Source organism: Macaca fascicularis, chromosome 1 (assembly GCF_037993035.2).
Source record: "Macaca fascicularis isolate 582-1 chromosome 1, T2T-MFA8v1.1".
Lineage (NCBI taxonomy): Eukaryota > Metazoa > Chordata > Mammalia > Primates > Cercopithecidae > Macaca > Macaca fascicularis.
The window spans coordinates 119,408,485-119,429,926 of NC_088375.1; the positions used below are offsets into that span (position 1 = coordinate 119,408,485).

At 35.2% G+C, this 21,442-nt stretch overlaps 1 protein-coding gene across 4 annotated transcripts in view; it reads right to left on the reverse strand.

Annotated features, from left to right (window-relative positions):
- Positions 1 to 212: 212 nt before the first annotated feature.
- SYCP1 (synaptonemal complex protein 1) overlaps positions 213 to 21,442 on the reverse strand; it is a 110,796-nt gene continuing 89,566 nt past the window's right edge. For 3 of the 4 annotated variants that reach the window (XM_045365098.2, XM_045365107.2, XM_045365102.2), the window contains 5 exons: positions 10,980 to 11,039; positions 7,171 to 7,347; positions 3,829 to 3,972; positions 797 to 886; positions 213 to 701 (listed from right to left, as the gene is read on the reverse strand). In XM_045365098.2, the coding sequence (XP_045221033.2) occupies positions 564 to 701; positions 797 to 886; positions 3,829 to 3,972; positions 7,171 to 7,347; positions 10,980 to 11,039 (609 nt within the window). In that variant the 3' untranslated portion in view covers positions 213 to 563. Of the gene's footprint in view, positions 702 to 796; positions 887 to 2,424; positions 2,524 to 3,828; positions 3,973 to 7,170; positions 7,348 to 10,979; positions 11,040 to 21,442 lie in introns of all 4 variants that reach the window. The other variant, XR_010583610.1, reaches the window with a different exon arrangement.

A 21,442-nucleotide genomic window follows, 5' to 3' on the forward strand; every position in this document is an offset into this window, starting at 1 on the left:
AATGAAATATTTCAGGAAGTCATACTGGTATAGCCACTTTTTCCTGCCACTAAAAGCCATTTCTCAATTTCATAAAATAAAAAAGTCAAAGCTGCCTCAGAAGTACAAAACTCCACTACAATGCTCTCAAGACTTTAAAATGAATAATATTATCTCTAAATTACAATGATGAGCTGTTTATACGACCTAACAGAATCAATAAGAAGCACTTATTTGCATCCAAAATATTTTAATAGTAAAGAATAAAGAATTACTCTCAATAATGCATTCCTAGCATTCAAAGGCTAACTTTACAAATTTGAAAACTTAGTAAAAACAGTTTTCATGAATACAAGAAAAAGTAACAACAAAATATAATCATCTAATTATCTGAATATAATGAGGTTTTCAGACAATATGTAGTTAACATTTAGGCTAAAAATATAAAGAAACACAAATCATTCACGCAAATATTTTTTAAAAGTCTCAACTTCCAGATAAAATTTGGCTCTGGCAAATAAGAACAAAACATTAACTATAAGTTTCATGTTATTAGGCTCCTTAACTACACTGATTCTCTGAAATTAAACAAATAACTTTTCTGCTTCTTTTAGTTTTTTTTTCCTATCCATTTTAGCAATTACAGCCCAACGGTCCTCCCGCATTTTTCTTATAGCTCCAAACTTCATTGTAGATCCAGGGGTTGTTAGAGATGAAGGGGCCTGAATACAAAATAAAATTTAAAAATCATAACATGTTTAATTTTTTTAAGTGCAGCTTTTGAAATTTGCTTTCTGGAATAAAATTTAAAAGCTACCTTTTTTGGTGTTTTGACACAAAGATGAGAAGCTGGTGGATTATTTTTCCTATATAGTGTTTTCAATGTCTCTTCTTCTGAAACCATGCTCTTGAAGAAAAATTTAAAAATATGATGTTGGGGTTACCATCATTAATATTATATTATTAACATTTTGTCAACATATCACATGTGAGGAGAACAAAGAGTGGAAAGAGGAAGGATGAAGAAGGGAGAAGGGCAAAGGGAGGAGGAAGGAGAAAGGAGATTATAGAGAGAAGAAAGAAGACCAAACAAAGAAAACAATAACAAAATAAATCAATGGGCCAAGAAATGACCTAGATTTTTATTCTATTAACTATATTACTGAAAGGCTATGTGAAATACAAGACATGTGTAGTGAGTAGCACTTCTCTATTGATTTCTATTTCAGTTTCAGAGTCTTGATAATACTATCTTGTCCTCCTTCCCTGACCCTGTTTATTCAAACTCACACTTATAATAAGTATTTATAATTCTATAAAAAATTATAATATTATCTATGATCCAGCAATTCCACTTCTGGATATATACTCAATAGAATTGAAAGCAGAGTCTTAAAGAGATAATTGTACAACTATGTTCATAGCAGCATTATTCACAATAGTTAAAACATAGAAGCAACCCAAGTATCCATCCATGGATGAATAAATAAGCAAAATGTGGTGTATATATACAATGGAATATTATTCAGCCTCAAAAAGGAAGAAAATTCTGATATATGCTACAACATAGATAAACCTTGAGGACATTGTGCTAAATGAAAAAAAAGCCCCAAAGGGTAAAGATGGAAAAAGAAGAAAGGAAAAAAAAAAAAAGATATGCTTCATGTAAATTCCTGGAAGTTGCTTCAGTCAGTAGGGGTTGAAACACTGAACTCTGATGTTTGAAGGCCAAGTCCTATTGCCCCCTCTGGCACCAGCAAGTCACTCAAGGAACATGAGCATGGTTTCCTGACATAGGACTGTAGGCTGGAGAGACTGGTAGCTGCTATCATACTTTAGGCTGAAATCAACGTAAATTAACTGCAATTTACCAGCTAACCTTTCCCCTGGAAGCTATAAACATTCAAATAACATTGCATATTTACAAAATAGTTACTTCAGACAGTTTCTGCCAGTATATTTGTTGTCTATGTAGAGAGATGTATTCCTGGCACTTCCTACTCCACCATCTTCCTGAGGTCATGCTCAACAACCCATTTTTAAATCTTAATTTTTATAATTTGAATGTTCAAAATTTAACTACAGGAGCTAAGAAAATTACAAAATGACTAATAGGTTCATATAATAATTATAACCACGAAACTCATTGTGAAATGTGTTTTTAGACTAGTTTGAAAAATTGTGTGCAATTCTATAATACTGTAATATGTTTATTGTGTTGCAAGTTTGTGATGCTCCTTTTAGAAATGAAATGAAATCATGTTGAATCATTCTGAATCTCAGATCAGCTAAGAAATTGGCCTAAACTCAAACTGCTAGAATAATAGCAGGGATTACAACTGTAGAATGTTCAATTCTAAAGCTTATTTTCTTTCTAATTCTCATTACATTTTTATATATCTGGACTACAGTTTGAATTGGCAGTTATTATGTGCAATGCCTCACATAGGCTATGAAGCCAGACTGTGTTCAAATTTTGGCTCCATATCTTACTATGTGATCTTGAAAAAAATACTTTCGTGACTCAGTTTCCTCATCTGTAAACTGGAAAGAACAGTATATACTGTGATCTTTTAGTATCCATGGGGGATTGGATCCAGGATCCCTCCATGCATACCAAAATCTGTGGATGTTTATATAAAATGATATAATATTTGCATGTAACCTATGTACTTCCTCCTATATACTTTAATCATCTCTAGGTTACTTATAATATCCCATACAACGTAAACACTATGTAAATAGTTATGTTGTATTCCTTTCTTATTTATATTATTTTCTATTGAATTGTTATTTTTTATTTTTTTCAAATATTTTTGGCCTGTAGTTGGTTGAATACACACATGTAGAACCTGTGAATACAGAAAGCCAACTGTATTTCTAAAGGCTGGAATTGTTATAAGAAATAATTAAAGTAATCGTCATTGTATAAAGTGTTTACAATAGTACCTGGTTCACCGTTTTAATTGTTAAGATGTTAATCATTATCTATAAAACAAAGGGGTTCTGAAGTAGGGACTCTGTAAGTTAACTTCAATAATTAGGGTTTTAAGACTTCAATTACTCATTATTCCAGAAAAAAATGAAAATAGAGGGTCCCAAAGCAACAGAAAAGCTTGAAGGATCTTCTAGTTATAAATGAGAATAATAAATGAATTTAACTGGGATTTTGTCATTAAGAATTTTTGGTGCATTGCTCCATTTACTCCGGTATGGTTTACCTTTTTTAAAAAAATTAAATGAATCTAAGCTTAATTATTCTCAATAAACCATTATTATGCCTTCAGAAAATAGTGGTATATGTGCATGGGAGTAATTAGGGATACAAAGTGCTAGAGGAAATAGCTTGCTTAAACACGTTCTCCTTAATACATTAACTTCTTTAGAGTGATGGAAATGTTATAGTCGTCAACAAATACCTTGATATAAATATCAACCAGTGATGTAAAATGAGCATGTATAATATGCAAAATAGAGGGGATGCCTAAATAACCGATTTGGCTACAGTAAAATATTCACTCCATCTCTCTTTTTAAAAATATAGTAAGAACTCCTTTATGACATTCTGCTGGAAAACAAGACAATGATTAATCATATCATATGCCCATTGTGCTATATCAAGTATTTTCAAAGTGCCAGGTTTTCTGAAATTTACAGGGAAATTATTTGAACCCTAATTTCTCTAAAATGCTGCAAAAGCACAAGGATCTGCATTTTAGCAGAGCTCCACTGTATATCAGTATTGCAATGGTAGGTACTATGTAAATATATTATACATGTATATCAAGGAAAATTGTATACAAATAAGTAATATAAATAAATACTAAATATTATTTGTAAAATTTTTACCAAAAGATCAGTAGTTTCTGAACTATCTGAATTAATATCAAATTCAAAGGCCATTTTTCTCTTTTTATTACTTTCTTCAATGGGTATATTCAGGTTTTCTCTTTGCTGTAGTTTTGGTTTTGTTGGTGTCTTCACTGTATATGCCTATCCAAAAATAAAAAACAATATATTATCATATCAAAATATGCATTATTAATAAAGGATTTCACAAATAATTTTAAGGCAATTTGAGTCCTTAGCAATCAGAAACTTCCATTATTATTGGCAAGTATATGAGGCAAAAATTTTGAGTAAGAATTAAATCAGATGTTTTTGATACTGTAAGTTGTCTTTCTTCAAAAATTTTACAATGGTAGACTTTCTTTGCCCTTCCTTTAACTTGCTGAAGAAAATAAGAAAGAGAAAGAGTGAAACAGAGAGACAGACACACTCCAGATTCAGCAATCAACAATCTTAGGGGCCTTAATATTTCCAATCATGACCTCAAAAAATAACTGGGTGAGCTTTTCTCACTCCACAAAACTCATTACTTTGTGAGAAAATATGCTTGCTTATTTTTATATTGGTAAAGTAATTCACATGTCAATGTTTCACATTCTAATTTTTATAATTTGTAAAAGTATCTTTTAAAAGTAAGGTCAAAAGCCAAGCACAGTGGCCCATGCCTGTAATCCCAACACTTTGAAAGATCAAGGCAGGAGGATTGCTTGAGGCCAGTTCAAGACTAATCTGAGCAACATAGCAAGGTCCCAACTCTAAAATTTTTTTTAATTAAAAAAACATAGCCAGGTATGGTGGTCCATCTCTATAGTCTCAGCTACTCAGGAGGCTGAAGCAGGAGAATTGCTTGAGCCAGTAGTTCAAGGTAGCAGTGTGCCATGATCATGTCACTGTAGCCCAGCCCAGGCAACAGAGCAAAAGCCTGACAAAAAAGACAAAAACAAAACAAACAAACGAAAAAAGTTAAGGTCAAAGACATCAGCAAAAACGGCAGAGTAATGAGCTCTAAAAATTCACTCCTCCATAAAAAACCTAAAAATACTGGTAAAAACTTGTCAGAATCAGTTTTTTTTTTCAGAACTCTGGAAATTAACCAAAGGCTTGCAGCCACCTGGAGAGCACTTATTCTTTAAAAAAAATAAAATAAAATGGTTGAACCTCTTTAGGAACCCCAAACTTTGTGGTGTCTTAACTTCCCCGGTCCCATCCCCTGTTCTAGCTCTATGTTATCCTTAAAGAATAACAGCCCACATTCCTGGTGCAGCCTGGCAGCCACCAGACAGAACAGAACAGAATTGAAGCTCTTTCAAAGCTTTATTCCCAAAGAATTGTCATTATTTGATTTGTCTGGTCGGTCTCTGCAAGATCCCACTTAAAGGCTGATGGCTGATTACATTCAACCTGAGCGCTCACTAGTGAAAAAATGCCTTCTCCTTGGTGTGTGTGTGTGTGTGTGAAGTAGGGGGCAGAATTTGTCAAAAACAACAACAAGTGTTTTAACTTTGCAGCAACATGAAGCAGTGATGAATAGTTGGGACAAACAAAAGACTAACCAAAAACCTTAAAAGAAAAGCTAGGAAATGAAATATCCATGGGGGCTTTGAAAAGCTCTGACATATTCCTGGAAATATAGAGTGCCATGCATATGTGTAGGGCTATCTACAGGCTCAAGAAAGTCCTGAAAAGGCCCTAAGTTTTCAACACTGGCTAATCTTGAGATTCTGTACAAGCAGGAATGGAAAGCTAAGGCAGAGTTGTCAACTACCTGGCTGAGTGTTGAAGGCATGCCCTTACACACATATAATAGAGACCTTTGACAAACATCGGGAAATTTATTGATTCTAGGCATTTAAAGAAATTTCTGTCCAAACATTAGCTAAAAACTAAGATAATCAAGGAGAGCCTTTAGTGGCACTCACAACAAAAAATACAAACTTTACAGAATTAGTCTAGAAAAGTTACAAAACAAACAATAAGTACAACAAGGAGCAACAACAAATAATGGGAATAGGAGAGAATCTGATTTTCAGAGTTGTTATATTTTAAATGTCCAGTTTTAAACAAAAATTATGAGACATACAAAGAAAGAAGAAAGTATGGCCCAAATAGAAAAGGAAAAGAACAAACAATAGAAACTGTCCCTGAGAAAGCCTTGACATTGGACTTACTAGACAAAGCTTTAAAGTCAGCTATTTTAAATATGTTTGAAGAGTTAAAGAAAATTATGTCTAAAGAAATGAAGAAAAGCATGAAAACAACATCTCACTAAATGGAATATCAATAAAGAGAAACAAATTATAAAAATAACCAGATAGAAATTCTGGAATTAAAAAATGCAATAGCTGAAATGAAAAATTTACTTGAAGGGCTTAATAGCAGATTTGAGCAAGCAGAAGAAAAATCCATGAACCTGAATATAATTCAACTGATATGGAATAGGAAAAAAAATGAAGAAAGACAAAAGTCTCAGAGACTTGCAGACACCATCAAACACACCTGGGAAACTGAGAAGGAAAAGGCATGACATTTAAGCTTAGTGGGATGGAGACAATTGAGATCCTTTTCCTTTCAACTCCCAAGACAAGTGAGGCAGGAACTCCAAGAGCATCTTTATAAAGAATACTAGGAGTGCTTCCAAGAAAGAAAGACTGGCATCTCATTCCCTAGTTAGATACGAACCTAGGCAGCAAATTTCTTTGTCTTTGTATCTAGCTGAGGAGAGGAAAAGGAAACAAGAGAGAGGAGAGATCAAAGGTAGAGCATCTGCACTGCCATTTAGCATGGCAAAGTTGTATGAATTCCCCACGGATTAAGTGGATGTATGGAAGACATCCAGAATTGGGCCACTTTGCTAGAGGCATCTGCTCCAAGATGACTGCTAAGGACTACAGATGCAAGATGATGTGGGGTAAACAGCAAAGGGAACTAGTAACTGCAGTGATGCTATAAAATGTCAAGTCAGAATCAGATTTCCCGTGTCAGGGCCTTAAACACTGATAAATAACTAGTAAGTTATGAAATCTGCCCAAGATGACATTAAGTTGTGGACAGTGATAGAAAAAAAAGAAATAATTTCATATCGAAGGCCAGGCACAGTAACTCACATCTATAATCCCAATACTTTGGAAGACCAAGACAGGAGGATCAGTTAAGGCCAGGAGTTCAAGACCATCCTAGTCAACAGAGCAAGACCTTGTCTTTACATTTCATGCTGATACCACAAAAAAATTGAAACTTTCAAGAAACTAGTTATATATGTGTGCGTCACGCCACGTATATGGTGATAACAGAACTTTATTTACTAAAAAAATTACTACTAACTTGGAAAGTTTAGACACAAACCTTTGGTAATGGTGTAGATAAAGTATTTTTGGCAGATGTCCACAGATAGTCTCTTTTATCTTTGGATTTGCCATGATCAACTGATGTGAAATTTCGAGATATAGTTTGTGAAGGAACTGCTTTAGAATCAAATTTCCAATACATTTCAGGTGTTTCCAATAAAGATGTCTGTGTTTTCTGCATTGAACAACAAGAGTGAATAAAACCATCACTAAATGTCATTTTAATTATTTATTTCTTTAATTAAAGTGCAGCAACTAGTAGAATTAACAACAAAATATGCAAATTTATCCCCAAATTTATCATTGACTAGATAAGTTTGAATAAATTACAGTTATCTTCTTTGTTACTTGCCCATTTAAGATGCAAATGTTATCTGCCCCTGCCTGTCTTCACAGAGCATCTATGAAAACAAATAAGATATCTTGGAGGTCGTTATTCTCAGCAAACTAATGAAGGAACAGAAAGCCAAATACCACATGGGCTCATTTACAAGTGGGAGCTAAATCATGAGAACACATGGACACATACAGGCAGACAACACCACACACTGGGGCCTATTGGAGCATGCAGGATGGGAGGAGGAAGAGGATCAGGAAAAATAACTAACGGGTATAGTCTTAATACTTGGGTGATAAAATAATCTGTACAACAAACCTCCATGACAGATGTTTACCTATATAATAAATCTGTACACGTACCCCGAACTTAAAGTTAAATTTTCAAAAATGAAAACAAATAAGATATCTCAATTCTCTGACCAAAAGTTGAGGATTCTCTTCAAAAAATAAAAAATCTGTACTCCTGGTGGCAAAAAGCCCTAATCTATGGTTCATTACAATAGCCAAAAAGTCAAAAGGAAATCTATTCTAATTTTCATTCATTCTCTTTCATACATTGATACTTCTTTTTCACCTATAAAAATATCAGTCTTTTCCTATCCACCAGCCTACTTTGCCTCCAAAAGCAAGGGGAATAATTATGAAAGTAAAGAATGAGAAAAATTTTCAAGGAAAAAACTGAGAAAATGGCTATTTGCTTCAATTCTAAATAAATAAATTGCAAGTTTACTCTAAATACTTGACACTTTTTTCAACTCTATTTCCTCAGTTCTCTTTCACGCTACCTTTGTATACAGCTTCTTTTAGCACCTGACCTAGCTTTCTAGTAAAAGCTAGTAATAGTTGCTTTAGTGGGATTCTACATGAAAATGAAACTCATGCTCATCACTTTCTATTTCACCACTTTCTTTGGTCGCTACCATCTCCACGAATACAATCGTGGCAATTACTCATATGAAAGAAACAATAGAGCACACATACACACAAAGGGACTACAAAGACTAAATTTGAAAGCATGGTGGCTGAACTTTCAGTGCATTTAAATTAGGGTATATGATAAAGAGGCAACTACATGTACTATACAAAAATCATTGAACTGGGAGCCAAGTACATAACATGGTCTTTTCTCCTAGATCTTTCCTATATTTCCAGATTATTTAAGTAAATCTTCAAGTATCTCCAAGCTTAAATTTATTCATCTGTAAACCAAGGGGCTAAATGAGATGGCTTATATCTTTCCTGCCCAGTTCTAGTGATCTGTCATTTCATAATCCTTTCTCCAGCAAGTATGAATTTTTTCAGAGTTGCATTTCTGTATCCTTTTCCCTACATATTTATACATCATAGTTGATGACAAAATTTTGATGAAAGCAATTTTTTTACTGCTGTCTGGATTCATCGGGGTAAACTTTGGAACCTCCAGAATGTAACTGCTTTCATGGACAAATTGTTTCTCCCTACAAGTAGAATGACAATTTAAGGTCACTGCACCACCTTGTGGCCATATCTGGAATTTGACATTTCCCTGGTAGCCTAAAGAAAATTCCCCTGCATGTGAAAATACTGAGCTATCCCTTTCCAGAACACATGATGGAAACATGTACTTCCTTACAAGTTACATTCTTTTTTGGAAGGATGTAACATTTATAGTTATGCATGTAGACAGAAAATTCACAAATTTCTCTGTTGTATTTTTCAAACAAACATTTATAAGGCATGTGCTATGTGCCAAGCACTATTTTAAATGTTTTACAAACACCATCTCATTTAATCCTCATAACAACTTTAGGAAATAGGTATTATTATTATCCCTTTATAGATGAGAAAATTGAAACACGAAGAAGTTAAGTAAGTTGTCGAAACTCAGAAACGTTTGGTAAATTTAACAAGACTTATGTTTCAGTAGTGTTGGAATAAAGTATAGTAAAAAAAAAAAATAATAAAAATAAAAAAAAAGCCTAGTTAAATTTCTTCATTCATCATTTTTTTCATTTTGCAACATACATATGGTTCATTTTCCAACATATATATCTAGACTCTCAGATAAAATATATGGCATTTACTAATCTACTTGATAATGGAAACATACAGAATTATACATGAATCAAAACATCTCTATAAGAATGTGATACAAACTTTCATAATATGAACACATTCTAAATTTAGAAAACACTATTGGAGATTAACCAATTTGCTTATATTAATTAGATACTTCCGTAAGTCTATATCTAACCATTCTGGCTAGTTTTATTATGATTATAATTTCTCCAAATATAATGTTTCCAAGTGTCTAGCACAGTGTCGGAAACATACAAAGCACTCAATATTCACTTACAGGTTCAATACATCTTTTCTTTATTCTCTTTTAACCCAAATGTAATAAAATGTAAGGAACTGTTCTCAAACTACTCTGAGTGTCGTTTCCTTCCAGTTTAACTATAATCATAGCAACCTCTGTGGGAACTTAGAAGACTATATCACTATATGTAAAGAAAATTCTTAATCATTTTAACCAAAAATTTGCTAAATCAAAATTATTCTGCAACAATCCTATAGTATCAGATAGGTTAGAAGCTGAGGGGTATTCTTCTTCTCTATGACTGATGTTTCCTTCCATATGCAGGGAATACCACCAGGGTAACATTCCAAACCTCTTCCTGGTTCCTTAGGGAGAAAAAGTTACTTAATGTGATTGGTGAATTTAAAAAAAGCGAGAAGTTGGTCACATACAGCTCAATCTCTTCCTTATTCCTCCTCTTGAGAACTAAAAGAATTACACATAAATTCTGCTGTACTCCTTTATAACCTAAGTTTTACAAGACCAGACGATCAAGTGGGTAGACCTATGCTATTTAAGCTCTACTTGTGACAGTAGATAAATTTTTCTAATTTGGGATTTCAAGATTAAGAGATCCTCTTGCCTTCAAATATAAACTGCATTCTCCAGTATTTAAAATATTGATACTTTTTAATAAAGTCTTCAATAATAAAAATATTATTTTTATTCTCCCTTGTCTTTCGCAGTTGGTTCGGAACATAAGTGAGGAAAACAGGATGTCATTTATTATGCCCCCTCAAAACCCAAAATTAGACATAATCTAAATAAGTTTTAGAATTGTTTATGAAAATATTTTGCCTCTAACATTAAAAAAATTTTAAGAAACACAGAAGTACCTAATTAAATTAAAACTATAATAAGAATTGTAGAGAAAAACTGAAATCTTTTCTTTCTTCTTTTTTGTTTCTGCATTAGGAAACCTCTAAATCTCCAAATGACAAAAATTTTGAAATTTTTAGCTAAAATGGTTTTGAATTAACAAATAGCAAGAAATAATTTAGGAAATGAAATTGTATGAAATATTTAAAATGCTATTGCTATTTTCCCACTTATAAACAAAAAAATCATTTCTAAGTAGATGTTAGAAAATGAATTTATATTTTAAAACTATGAGAATTATATGCTCTTACCTTGTCTTTTTTTTCTTTAAGAGTAGCTGTGTTTTCTTTTGCCTCTCTTTTGAGTTTTTCCTATTAAAAATAAATATCAAGTACAAATAACATAATCATCACTATGATCACAAATGAATATTATCAAAATCTTTTTTAATGAGTATTAACAAAGATGACTAACCTCTCAATCTTATAAAGTAATAAAAAGAAAAAAAGAAAAATTAGTTCCTTTCTACAGAGGTATTATTTGGTTTTGATTATCTTTTCCTTTATTCTAATCAGTCTCTAGTGTATATCTGTAGACTTTTGAATAAGTCTCTTAAAACTCTGAATGTCAGCTTTCTTATTTGTAAAATAAAGTTAATGGAACAAATTACAGAATGAGAGATACGCACAGGTAACTAAGCTGTGAAAAGTTGCAAAAAGATCTAAAATATTGTGAGCCTTTACAGGCAGAATTAGATTTTTCCATGCATGTTGAGAAAAGGTGTAGTTCAGTTGGCAATAATGAACAAGTTTTCAACAGGGGATAAGTAGAGACGAGGGGTAAAAGGAAAAACTAAAGAAGCAAAAATCATCACATGAATAAATACAGAAAAGAGCACAATACTTTGGAAATAATACGTAACTTTTGCTGAAGAATAGGGTATGTGTATAGTCAAGATAAAAACGGAAAGGAGAGCTGTGGTCAGATTGGAAAGAGTGATATGCTAATATCACTAGATAGAATTTACTCAGTAAGATAAAAGAAAAGCCTGGCCTACATAAATGAATATGTAGGGTGCCTGTAATATGACAACCATCTGAAGAACAAAATTTTTACAACTCCAGGGAGTATTAGATGTCTTAGAAAGTAAAAATCTCCAAGTGTGCAGAACTTTAGGCAGTAAAACTTGCCCATGATGTCTATGCCAGTATCTATCCTCACTGAATACTTTGCATACACCATGTTATCTCTCCCGCAGCATTGCTCCTAACCACAGAACTCACTTCACTATGAAAGAAGCTGGCTGCAAACTGATGTAATAGTATTTACTACTGTTCTTATTATGTATCCTATCATCTACCAATGGTTGATCTTCAGTTATAGTGACAATTGGAATGTATACTCTAAGGGGCTGGCATGCTGTCTTTTAAGACAAAGTACATTTCCTAAACCAGCAATATCGTAATGACTCTCAGAATATGTATCTTGGCTTCTAGAGGACAGAGAGAGAAACCATTGCCCACAACTGCACTGTCTCTGCAATTCTGACTTTTCCTGGTCTGGAGATCTTGGTAAAGTCTGTTCTAATAAAATATATGTTTCCAAGGTGTGAAACAGTTCATACAAGAATGTGCATCTTTAGTGGTAGCTAAATAATCATCAGTTCCCTTAGACCAAAGAGATGGCCATACCTTTAAGGTTCCTATTTAATCTGAATAAGTAAAATATGCCAGTAATATGGCCTGGCAAACACAGGGTTGACTTGAGCAACCAGAGTAGATAATGACAGCCTTGTGAACAAATTTTGGACCTAAATAAATTTATCAGCCTATAGCCATTTGAATAAAAAGGAAGCCTGGTACTCTAGTGGAAAAGTTCTGAAATAATATAACAAATACATACTACATCCTTCCTACTATATTATGCACTAAGGATTAAAATATTAAGACATGGGTAATTGCACATCAACTAACTTAATTCTTGGGAATCTATAATGCCACTATTTTTTCACTAATCAGAGTGCAAGCATATCAGTGTCAAGCAATAATCAGAATTTTATCAGAGTCTACCTCATGGTGAGCCCATGGAACCATAAACCTATCTTGTGCTCATTTTTTTAGACTCTGTATATAGTTTGAATAAACTCAATAAAAGGAATAATCCCCATGTTTGTTCTGACCACAGAGTAAGAGATTTTAAGGTTGAAAGGACCAACTAGAACACTTTGAATCTCTCTCTCCATATCAAGATAGTAAACAAATTTCACATTGCTAGGCAGAGATTAAGGCCCCATTAAATTAATGAAAGATACAGGAAAAATGATTTATCATAATCCCCAAAAGCCAATCTATTTTAATTAGAAGTTAAGACGGTCATCTAGTAACAGTTTCCTATACCAATGGGCTTATAGGTAAAGTGGGGATTGTCATATTAACTGACAACTTGGGAAAAAATTGCATATAAAAGATGAGCTGAATCTATGTAAATATAAAGCTCAAGTTAAAAAGATATAGGAATCATAGTTAAATAACAGAATATACATTTTTACCAATCTTGACAATGTAGAATAATAAATACTAAAATTGTATATGCAGAGGAATATGAAACAGGAGACAGTATTAGATACATTATTTTAAAATATAAAGGTAATCAATAAACTAATTTAAAAGGCTACATACACCTTCCAAATCAACCAACGTAAGACACACTCACACACACACACACACTTTAGAGAATAAGGAAGAAAATAAGTACTACTATGTAATGAAAAATAAGATGATAAAAACATCATTAAAATATATAATCAATGAAGAGTTAATATCCAGAATCTATAAGCAACTCCTACAACTCAACAACAAAAAATTGGATTAAAATTATTATTAACCCAATTCAAAAATGGGCAAAAGACTTGAATAATTAAACCACCAAAGAAGATATACAATGTCCAACAGGCATATTAAAAATAGTCACCATTGCTAGTCATACAAGAAATGCAAATCACAGCCCCATGAGATATTGCCTACACACATTAGGATGGCCACTATCAAATGAACAGGACTTAAGAAATGCTGATGTGAAGAAATTAGAATCCTTATGCACTGTTGTGTGGGAATGTCAAATGGTACAGTCACTATGGCCAATATAGAGGTTCTCAAAAAATTAATGATACAGTTGCCATATGATCCAAGAATCCCACTTCTGGAAATATATCCCAAAGAATTCATAGCAAGATCTTAAAGAGATAGTTGCACACTCGCTTTCATTACAGGATTATTCACAATAGCAAGAGGTAGAAGTAACTCAAATGTCCATCAAGAGAAAAATAATAAGGAAACTATGGTATATACATATAATAGAATATTATGCAGTCTTTAAAAAGGGCATCCTGTTACATACTACAACATAGATAAACCTTGAAGACATTATGCTAAGTGAAATAAGCCAGTCACATAAACACAAATACCATATGATTCCACTCATATAAAGTATTCAAAATCAGAAACAGAATGTACAAATGCCAAGGACTGGGAGGAAGAGGAAAAGGGAACTCGTGTTGAATGGGTATAGACTTTTAGTTTTACAAGATGGAAAACTACCAGAGATCTGTTGCACAACAAGGTGAATATACTTAACACTGCTGAATGGTACATTTAAAAAGTGTTAAGATGGTGCACTTAATGTTATATGTTTTTTATCACAATAATGAAGTTAAAGTACAAACCATTCAACTTACGCATATCAACATAAAAATGCTAAATAAAATATTGGCCAGCATAATCTAACATCATATTTTAAAAATACATGATGACCAAATAGAGTTTATTACAGAAACATAAGAATAATTCAAAACTGATACATATCACATCAACAAATACAATCAGGAAAACTAACCTATTAGTCAAAAAAAGACTCTTGGGTTACAGATTCAATCAAGGTTAATAAAAAATAGACAAAAACACAGGAGACAAATACAATAAGAAAGTGAGGGTCACAACATGAACACCAGATAAAGCTGATTTGGGGGCAAAAAGACAAAAATAAAGTATACTATTTCCAAAAAAAAATGAATTAGCATAAACTTTTGTACAACAAATAGTATTCATCAAAATATGCAAGGCAAAATTAGTAGAGAATTCAAAAGGAAGAGAAAGATAGTAGTAACAGAACCCATAACTCCTTTTAGCTCATGATTGATCAAACAGAAAAATTATATAAGAAATTTAAAGTATATATAATTGAAATGCAATAAATCAAACTTCTTGGTAAAGACGGTAAAGTCAGATTACAAAATCTTCCTTCTCCTAAACTAACAACAACAACAAAAAAAAAAGCAAGAGAGGAAGAGAGGAAAAGAAACACAAGTAGTTAAAAACTGGCAAAAATACATTCAACAACAAAATCATACAATCTCATGCTATAATCTCTAATACTAGTGAGGCTTAGTAAGAGCCACAATATACAATTGTGCTCATTTGACCCCACTCACTGTGGCTCCTCACCCTATTACTACTTGTAGAGTATTGGTGAAAGAAAATGAAAATATATAATAATGAAAGTAAAGGTCACTAATATACCTGAATTTTGTAAGAAGAGATTTGAGGACATAAATAGGCAATCCAGGAAAAAGATGCCTAGAAAATGCATAATGAGTGATCAGTCGGAAAAACCACTTAAGTTTATATTTTGGTCTCTCTCGATTGGAGAAAGGAGGCACAACCATAACCATAAAGAATTAGTTATCCTTGCCAATAAACAGAACATACTAGAAATAAAGTCAAAAGATAAACTTCTTGAACAGAAGATTCCCCTATAAGAATACAAAGCACAAAAAGAGACTCACTAAGAGCACCAGGTAAATTTTATCTTTTTCTCTGGGCTCCTCTCATCATCCTGTAAGTGGAATATCCCAAATCATGATATTTATATCTTTGCACTCACAAAGCTGTGCAAGTGACGTAACAGAGCTTGAAAAGACTGGTAAAATGGCCAAAATAAATAACCACAGCTTATCCTATCAGACAGACACACAGGCACCAGGGCTCTACACTGAGCTGGTAAAAAGATCTGAAGCCTGAGGAAAACACATAACAAGAAAACTACAAAACACTGGACTTAATCTGCACTATAGACCAAAAGGATCTAATAGATATTTATAAATATTTCATCCAACAGTTGCAAAATAAACATTCTTCTCCTAAGCACATGAATCAATCTTAAGGACAGACCATATGCTAGCCGCAAAACAAGTTTTAAACATTCAAAAATGGAAATCACATCAAGTATCTTCTCTGACAACAACGAAATAAACCAGAAATCAATAACAAAGGGAATTTGGGAAACTATAAAATCACATGGAATTTAAACAATGTGCTCCAGAATGACCAGTGGGTCAATGAGGAGATTAAAATGGCAATCAAAAAATTTATTGAAACAAATAATTGGAATAAAACACAACAAAATCTATGGGATACAGCAAAGGCAGTACTAAGAGGGATATATACAGCTATAAACATCTACATCAAAAAAGAAGAAAAACTTCAAATAACCTAATTACACATCTTAAAGAACTAGAAAAGTATGAGCAAACCAAACCCAAAGTTAGTAGGAGAAAAGAAACAATAAAGATCAGAGCAGAAATAAATGAAATTGAAGAAAATGATACAAAAGATCAATGAAACAAAAAGTTTATTGTTTTGAAAAGATATACAGAAGGACAAACCGTTAGCCAGACAAACTAAAAAAAAAAAAGAGAGAAGCCTCAAATAAATAAAATGAGAGTTGGAAAAGGAGACATTACAATCAATACCACAGAAATTCAAAGGATCGCTAGTGGTTACTATGAGGTAAATATATGCCAATATTTTTAAAACCTAAAAATAAATAAATTCCTAGACACATACAATCTACAAAAATTGAACCATGAAGAAATCCAAAACTTGAAGAAATCCAAAACTTGAAGAAATCAATAACAACTAGCAAGACCGAAGCTATAATAAAAAGTCTCCCAACAAAGAAAAACCTAGGACCCAATGACTTTACTGCAAAATTTTACCTAACATTTAAAGAAGAATTAATACCACCCCTGCTCAAAGTATTCTGAAAAACAGAGGAGAGGGGAATACTTCCAAACTCATTCTATGAGGCCAGTAGTACCCTTAAACCAAAACCAGACACAAAGACACATTAAAAAAAGAAAATTAAAGGCCCATAACCCTGATGAGCATTGATGCAAAAATCCTCAAAAAAATATGGGCAAACCAAATTCAACAACACATTAAAAGATCACCATCATGGCTGTGTGATTTATCCCATGGATGCAAGAATGATTTGACATACACCAATCAGTGTGATATATCATATCAAACCATATGATCATTTCAATGGATGCTGAAAAAGCTTTTGATAAAATTTAACATCCCTTCATGATTAAAAACCCTTAAAAAAAACTGGGTATAGAAGGAATGTATCTCAACATAATAAAAGCCATATATGACAAACTCACAGCTAGTATCATACTGAACGGGGAAGTACTGAAAGCTGCTAAAGCAAGATCTCAGCCCTACACACTGGAGGTCTGGATATAAATTTGGCTCTGTTGGCTGTTGTGGGAGTACAGAGGGAGTGAAACTGGCCTTGCTGGCTGTGTGGGAGCTGGGTGAGGCCTGTCAATGCCAGCTTTCCCCCTACTTCCCTGGCGACCTGTACAAAGCATCAGAGGCAGCCATAATCCCCCTTGGAACTTAACTCCATTGGCCTGAGAACCACTACCCCACCCCTCACAATGGTGGCAGCAAGCCCAGCCCAAGTAAAGTCTGAGCTCAGAAACGCCTAACCCTGTCCCCACCTGATGGTCTTTCTCTACCTGACCTAGTAACTGAAGACAAAAGAAATAAACTCATGGGAGCTCTACGGCTCTGCCCATTACCTGAGAAACCTGAATACTTATCCAGGTGATCTTAGGCCAAGCTTGTATCCCTCCACACTATCACAGATGATGCTCTCTTGAAGGCAACACCACGTGGCTGGAGGCCAACCAACTCAAAGCATTACAGCAACTCTTAACAGATCAACCCTACTCCGAGGAAGGGGAAAACAACAGCTAATTCCACCACCTGTAACACCCTGGCCAACCAGAGGTCCTGAACTGTTCACGTCACAACTTCACTGCCAGCATAACCAGCATTTGAGAAAACCAGCACACTAAACAAAACTACAAGCAGGGACTCTCACAGAGTCTACTTCACTGCCCTGCTACCTCCACCAGAGAAGGTGCCGGTAGCCACGGCTGAGAGACCTGAAGACGAATCACATCAGAGTACTCTTTGCAGACACTCCCCACTACCAGCCTGGAGCCTGATAGCTCTGCTGGGTAGCTAGACCCAGAAGAGCAATAACAATCACTGTGGTCATGCTCTCAGGAAGCCCCATCCCTAGGGGAAGGGGGAGAGCACCACATCAAGGGATCATCCCATGGGACAAAAGAATCTGAACAGCAGCCCTTGAGTCCCAGATCTTTCCTCTGACATAGTCCATCCAAACTAGAAAAAAAAAAAAAAGAACAACAATTCTGGTAATATGCCAAAACAAGGTTCTATAACACCACTAAAAGATCACACTAGCTCACCAGCAATGGATCAAAACCAAGAAGAAATCTCTGAATTGCCAGGAAAAGAATTCAGAAGATCGATAAGCTACTCAAGGAGGCACCAGAAAAAGGTGAAAACAAACTTAAAGAAACTTAAAAAATCATATAGGATAGGAGTGAAAAAAAAAATCTCCAAAGAAATAGATATCATTAAAAAAATCATAGCTTCTGGAAATGAAAGACACACAGAAATGCAAAATACACTGGAAAGTTTCAACAATAGAACTGAACAAGTAAAGGAAAGAACTTTAGAGCTCAAAGACAAGGCTTTCAAATTAATCCAATCCAATAAAGACAAAGAAAAAATGGGGGCAGGGGGCTGGCAAGATGACCAAATAGAACAACTCTGGTCTGCAGCTGCCAGTGAGACCAATGCAGAAGGTGGGTGATTTCTGCATTTCCAACTGAGATACCCAGTTCATCTCACTGGGACTGCTTAGACAGTGGGTGCAGCCCACAGAGGGTGAGCAGAAGCAGGGTGGGGTGTTGCCTCACCCAGGAAGCACAAGGGACCAGGGAACTTGCTCTCCTAGCCAAGGGAAGCTGTGAGGGACTGTACCATGACGGATGGTGCTATGCAGCCCAGATACTACACTTTTCTTATGGTTTCTGCAGCCCGCAGACCAGGAGATTCTGTTGGATGCCTACACAACCAGGGCCCTGGGTTTCAAGCACAAAACTGGGTGGGTGTTTGGGAGGACACCTAGCTAGCTGAAGGAGTTTTTTGTTTTTTTTTTTTTGTACCCCGGTTGCGCCTGAAACTCCAATGAGACAGAACCGTTCACTCCCCCGGAAAAGGGGCTGAAGCCAGGGAGCCAAGTAGTCTTGCTCAGTGGATCCCACCCCCATGGAGCCCAACAAGCTAAAATTCACTGGCTTGAAATTCTCGCTGCCAAAACAGCAGTCTGAAGTCAACCTGGGATGCTTGAGCTTGTTGGGTGTGGGGGAGGGGAGTCCATCATTACTGAGGCTTCAGCAGGTGGTTTTCCCCACACAGTGTAAACAAAGCCACTGGGAAGTTCAAACTGAGCAGAGCCCACTGCAGCATGGCAAAGCCGCTATAGCCAGACCGCCTCTCTAGATTCCTCCTCTCTGGTCAGGGCATCTCTGAAAGAAAGGCAGCAGCCCCAGTCAGGGGCTTATAGATAAAACTCCCAGCTCCCTGGAACAAAGCACCTGGGGGAAGGAACACCTGTGGGTGCAGCTTCGGCAGACTTAAATGTTCCTGCCTGACAGCTCTGAAGAGAGCAGAGGATCTCCCAGCACAGTGCTCAGCTCTGCTAAGGGACAGAATGCCTCCTCAAGTGGGTCCCTGAACCCTGTGCCTCCTGTCTGGGAGACACTTCCCAGGGACTGACAGAAACCTCATATAGGAAAACTCCAGCTGGTATCTGGCAGGTGCCCCTCTGGGATGAAGCTTCCAGAGGATGGAGCAGGCAGCAATATTTGCTGTTCTGCAGCCTCCGCTGGTGATACCCAAGTAAACAGGGTCTGGAGTACACCCCCAGCAAACTCCAGCAGACCTACAGAAGAGGTACCTGACTATTAGAAGTAAAACTAACAAACAGAAAGCAATAGCATCAACATCAACCAAAAGGATGCCCATGCAAAAACCCCAACTGAAGGTCTCCAACATCAAAGACCAAAAATAGATAAATTCATGAAGATGAGCAAAAACCAGAGCAAAAAGGCTGAAAATTCAAAAAACCAGAATGCTTCTTCTCCTCCAAATGATCACAACTCCTCACCAGCAAGGAAACAAAACTGGATGGAGAATGAGTTTGATGAATTGACAGAGTAGGCTTCAGATGGTGGGTAATAACAAACTCCTCCAAGCTAAAAAAGCATGTTCTAACCCAATGCAAAGGAGCTAAGAACCTTGATAAAAGGTTACAGGAACTGGTAAATAGAATAACCAGTTTAGAGAACAAAATGACCTGATAGAGCTGAAAAACACAGCATGAGAACTTCATGAAACACACACAAGCATCAATAGCCAAATTAATCAAGAGGAAGAAAGGATATCAGAGACTGAAGATCAACTTAATAAAATAAAGTGTGAAGACAAGATTAGAGAAAAGGAATGAAAAGGAACAAACAAAGACTCCAAGAAATATGGGACTATGTGAAAAGACCAAACCGACATTTGTTTGGTGTACCTGAAAGTGACAGGGAGAACAGAACCAAGTTGGAAAACATACTTCAAGATATTATCCAGGAGAAATTCCCCAATCTAGCAAGACAGGCCAACATTCAAATTCAGGAAATACAGAGAACACCACAAAGATACTCCTTGAGAAGAACAACCCCAAGACATATAATTGTCAGATTCACCAAGGTTGAAATGAAGGAAAAAAATCTTAAGGGCAGCCAGAGAAAAAGGTCAGGTTACCCACAAAGGGAAGCCCATCACATTAACAGTGGATCTCTCTGCAGAAACCCTACAAGCCAGAAGAGAGTGGGGGGCCAGTATTCAACATGCTTAAAGAAAAGAATCTTCAACCCAGAATTTCATATCCAGCTAAATTAACCTTTATAAGTGAAGGATAAATAAAATCCTTTACAGACAAGCAATGATGAGGGATGTTGTCACCACCAGGCCTGCCTTACAAGAGCTTCTGAAGGAAGCACTAATTATGGAAAGGAAAAACCGGTACCAGCCACTGCAAAAACATACTAAAATGTAAAGACCATCAACACTATGAAGAAACTGCATCAACTAAAGGGTAAAATAACCAGTTAGCATCATAATGACAGGATCAAATTCACACATAACAATATTAACCTTAAATGTAAATGAGCTAAATGTCCCAATTAAAGGACACAGACTGGCACATTGGACAAAGAGTCAAGACCGATCAGTGTGCTGTAGTCAGGAGACCCATCTCACGTGCAAAGACACACATAGGCTCAAAATAAAGGGATGGAGGAATATTTACCAAGCAAATGGAAAGTAAACAAACAAACAAAAAAGCAGAGGTTGCAATCCTAGTCTCTGATAAAACAGACTTTAAACCAACAAAGATCAAAAAAGACAAGAAGGGCATTACATAATGGTAAAGGGATCAATGCAACAAGAAGAGCTAACTATCCTAAATATATGCACCCAATACAAGAGCACCCAGATTC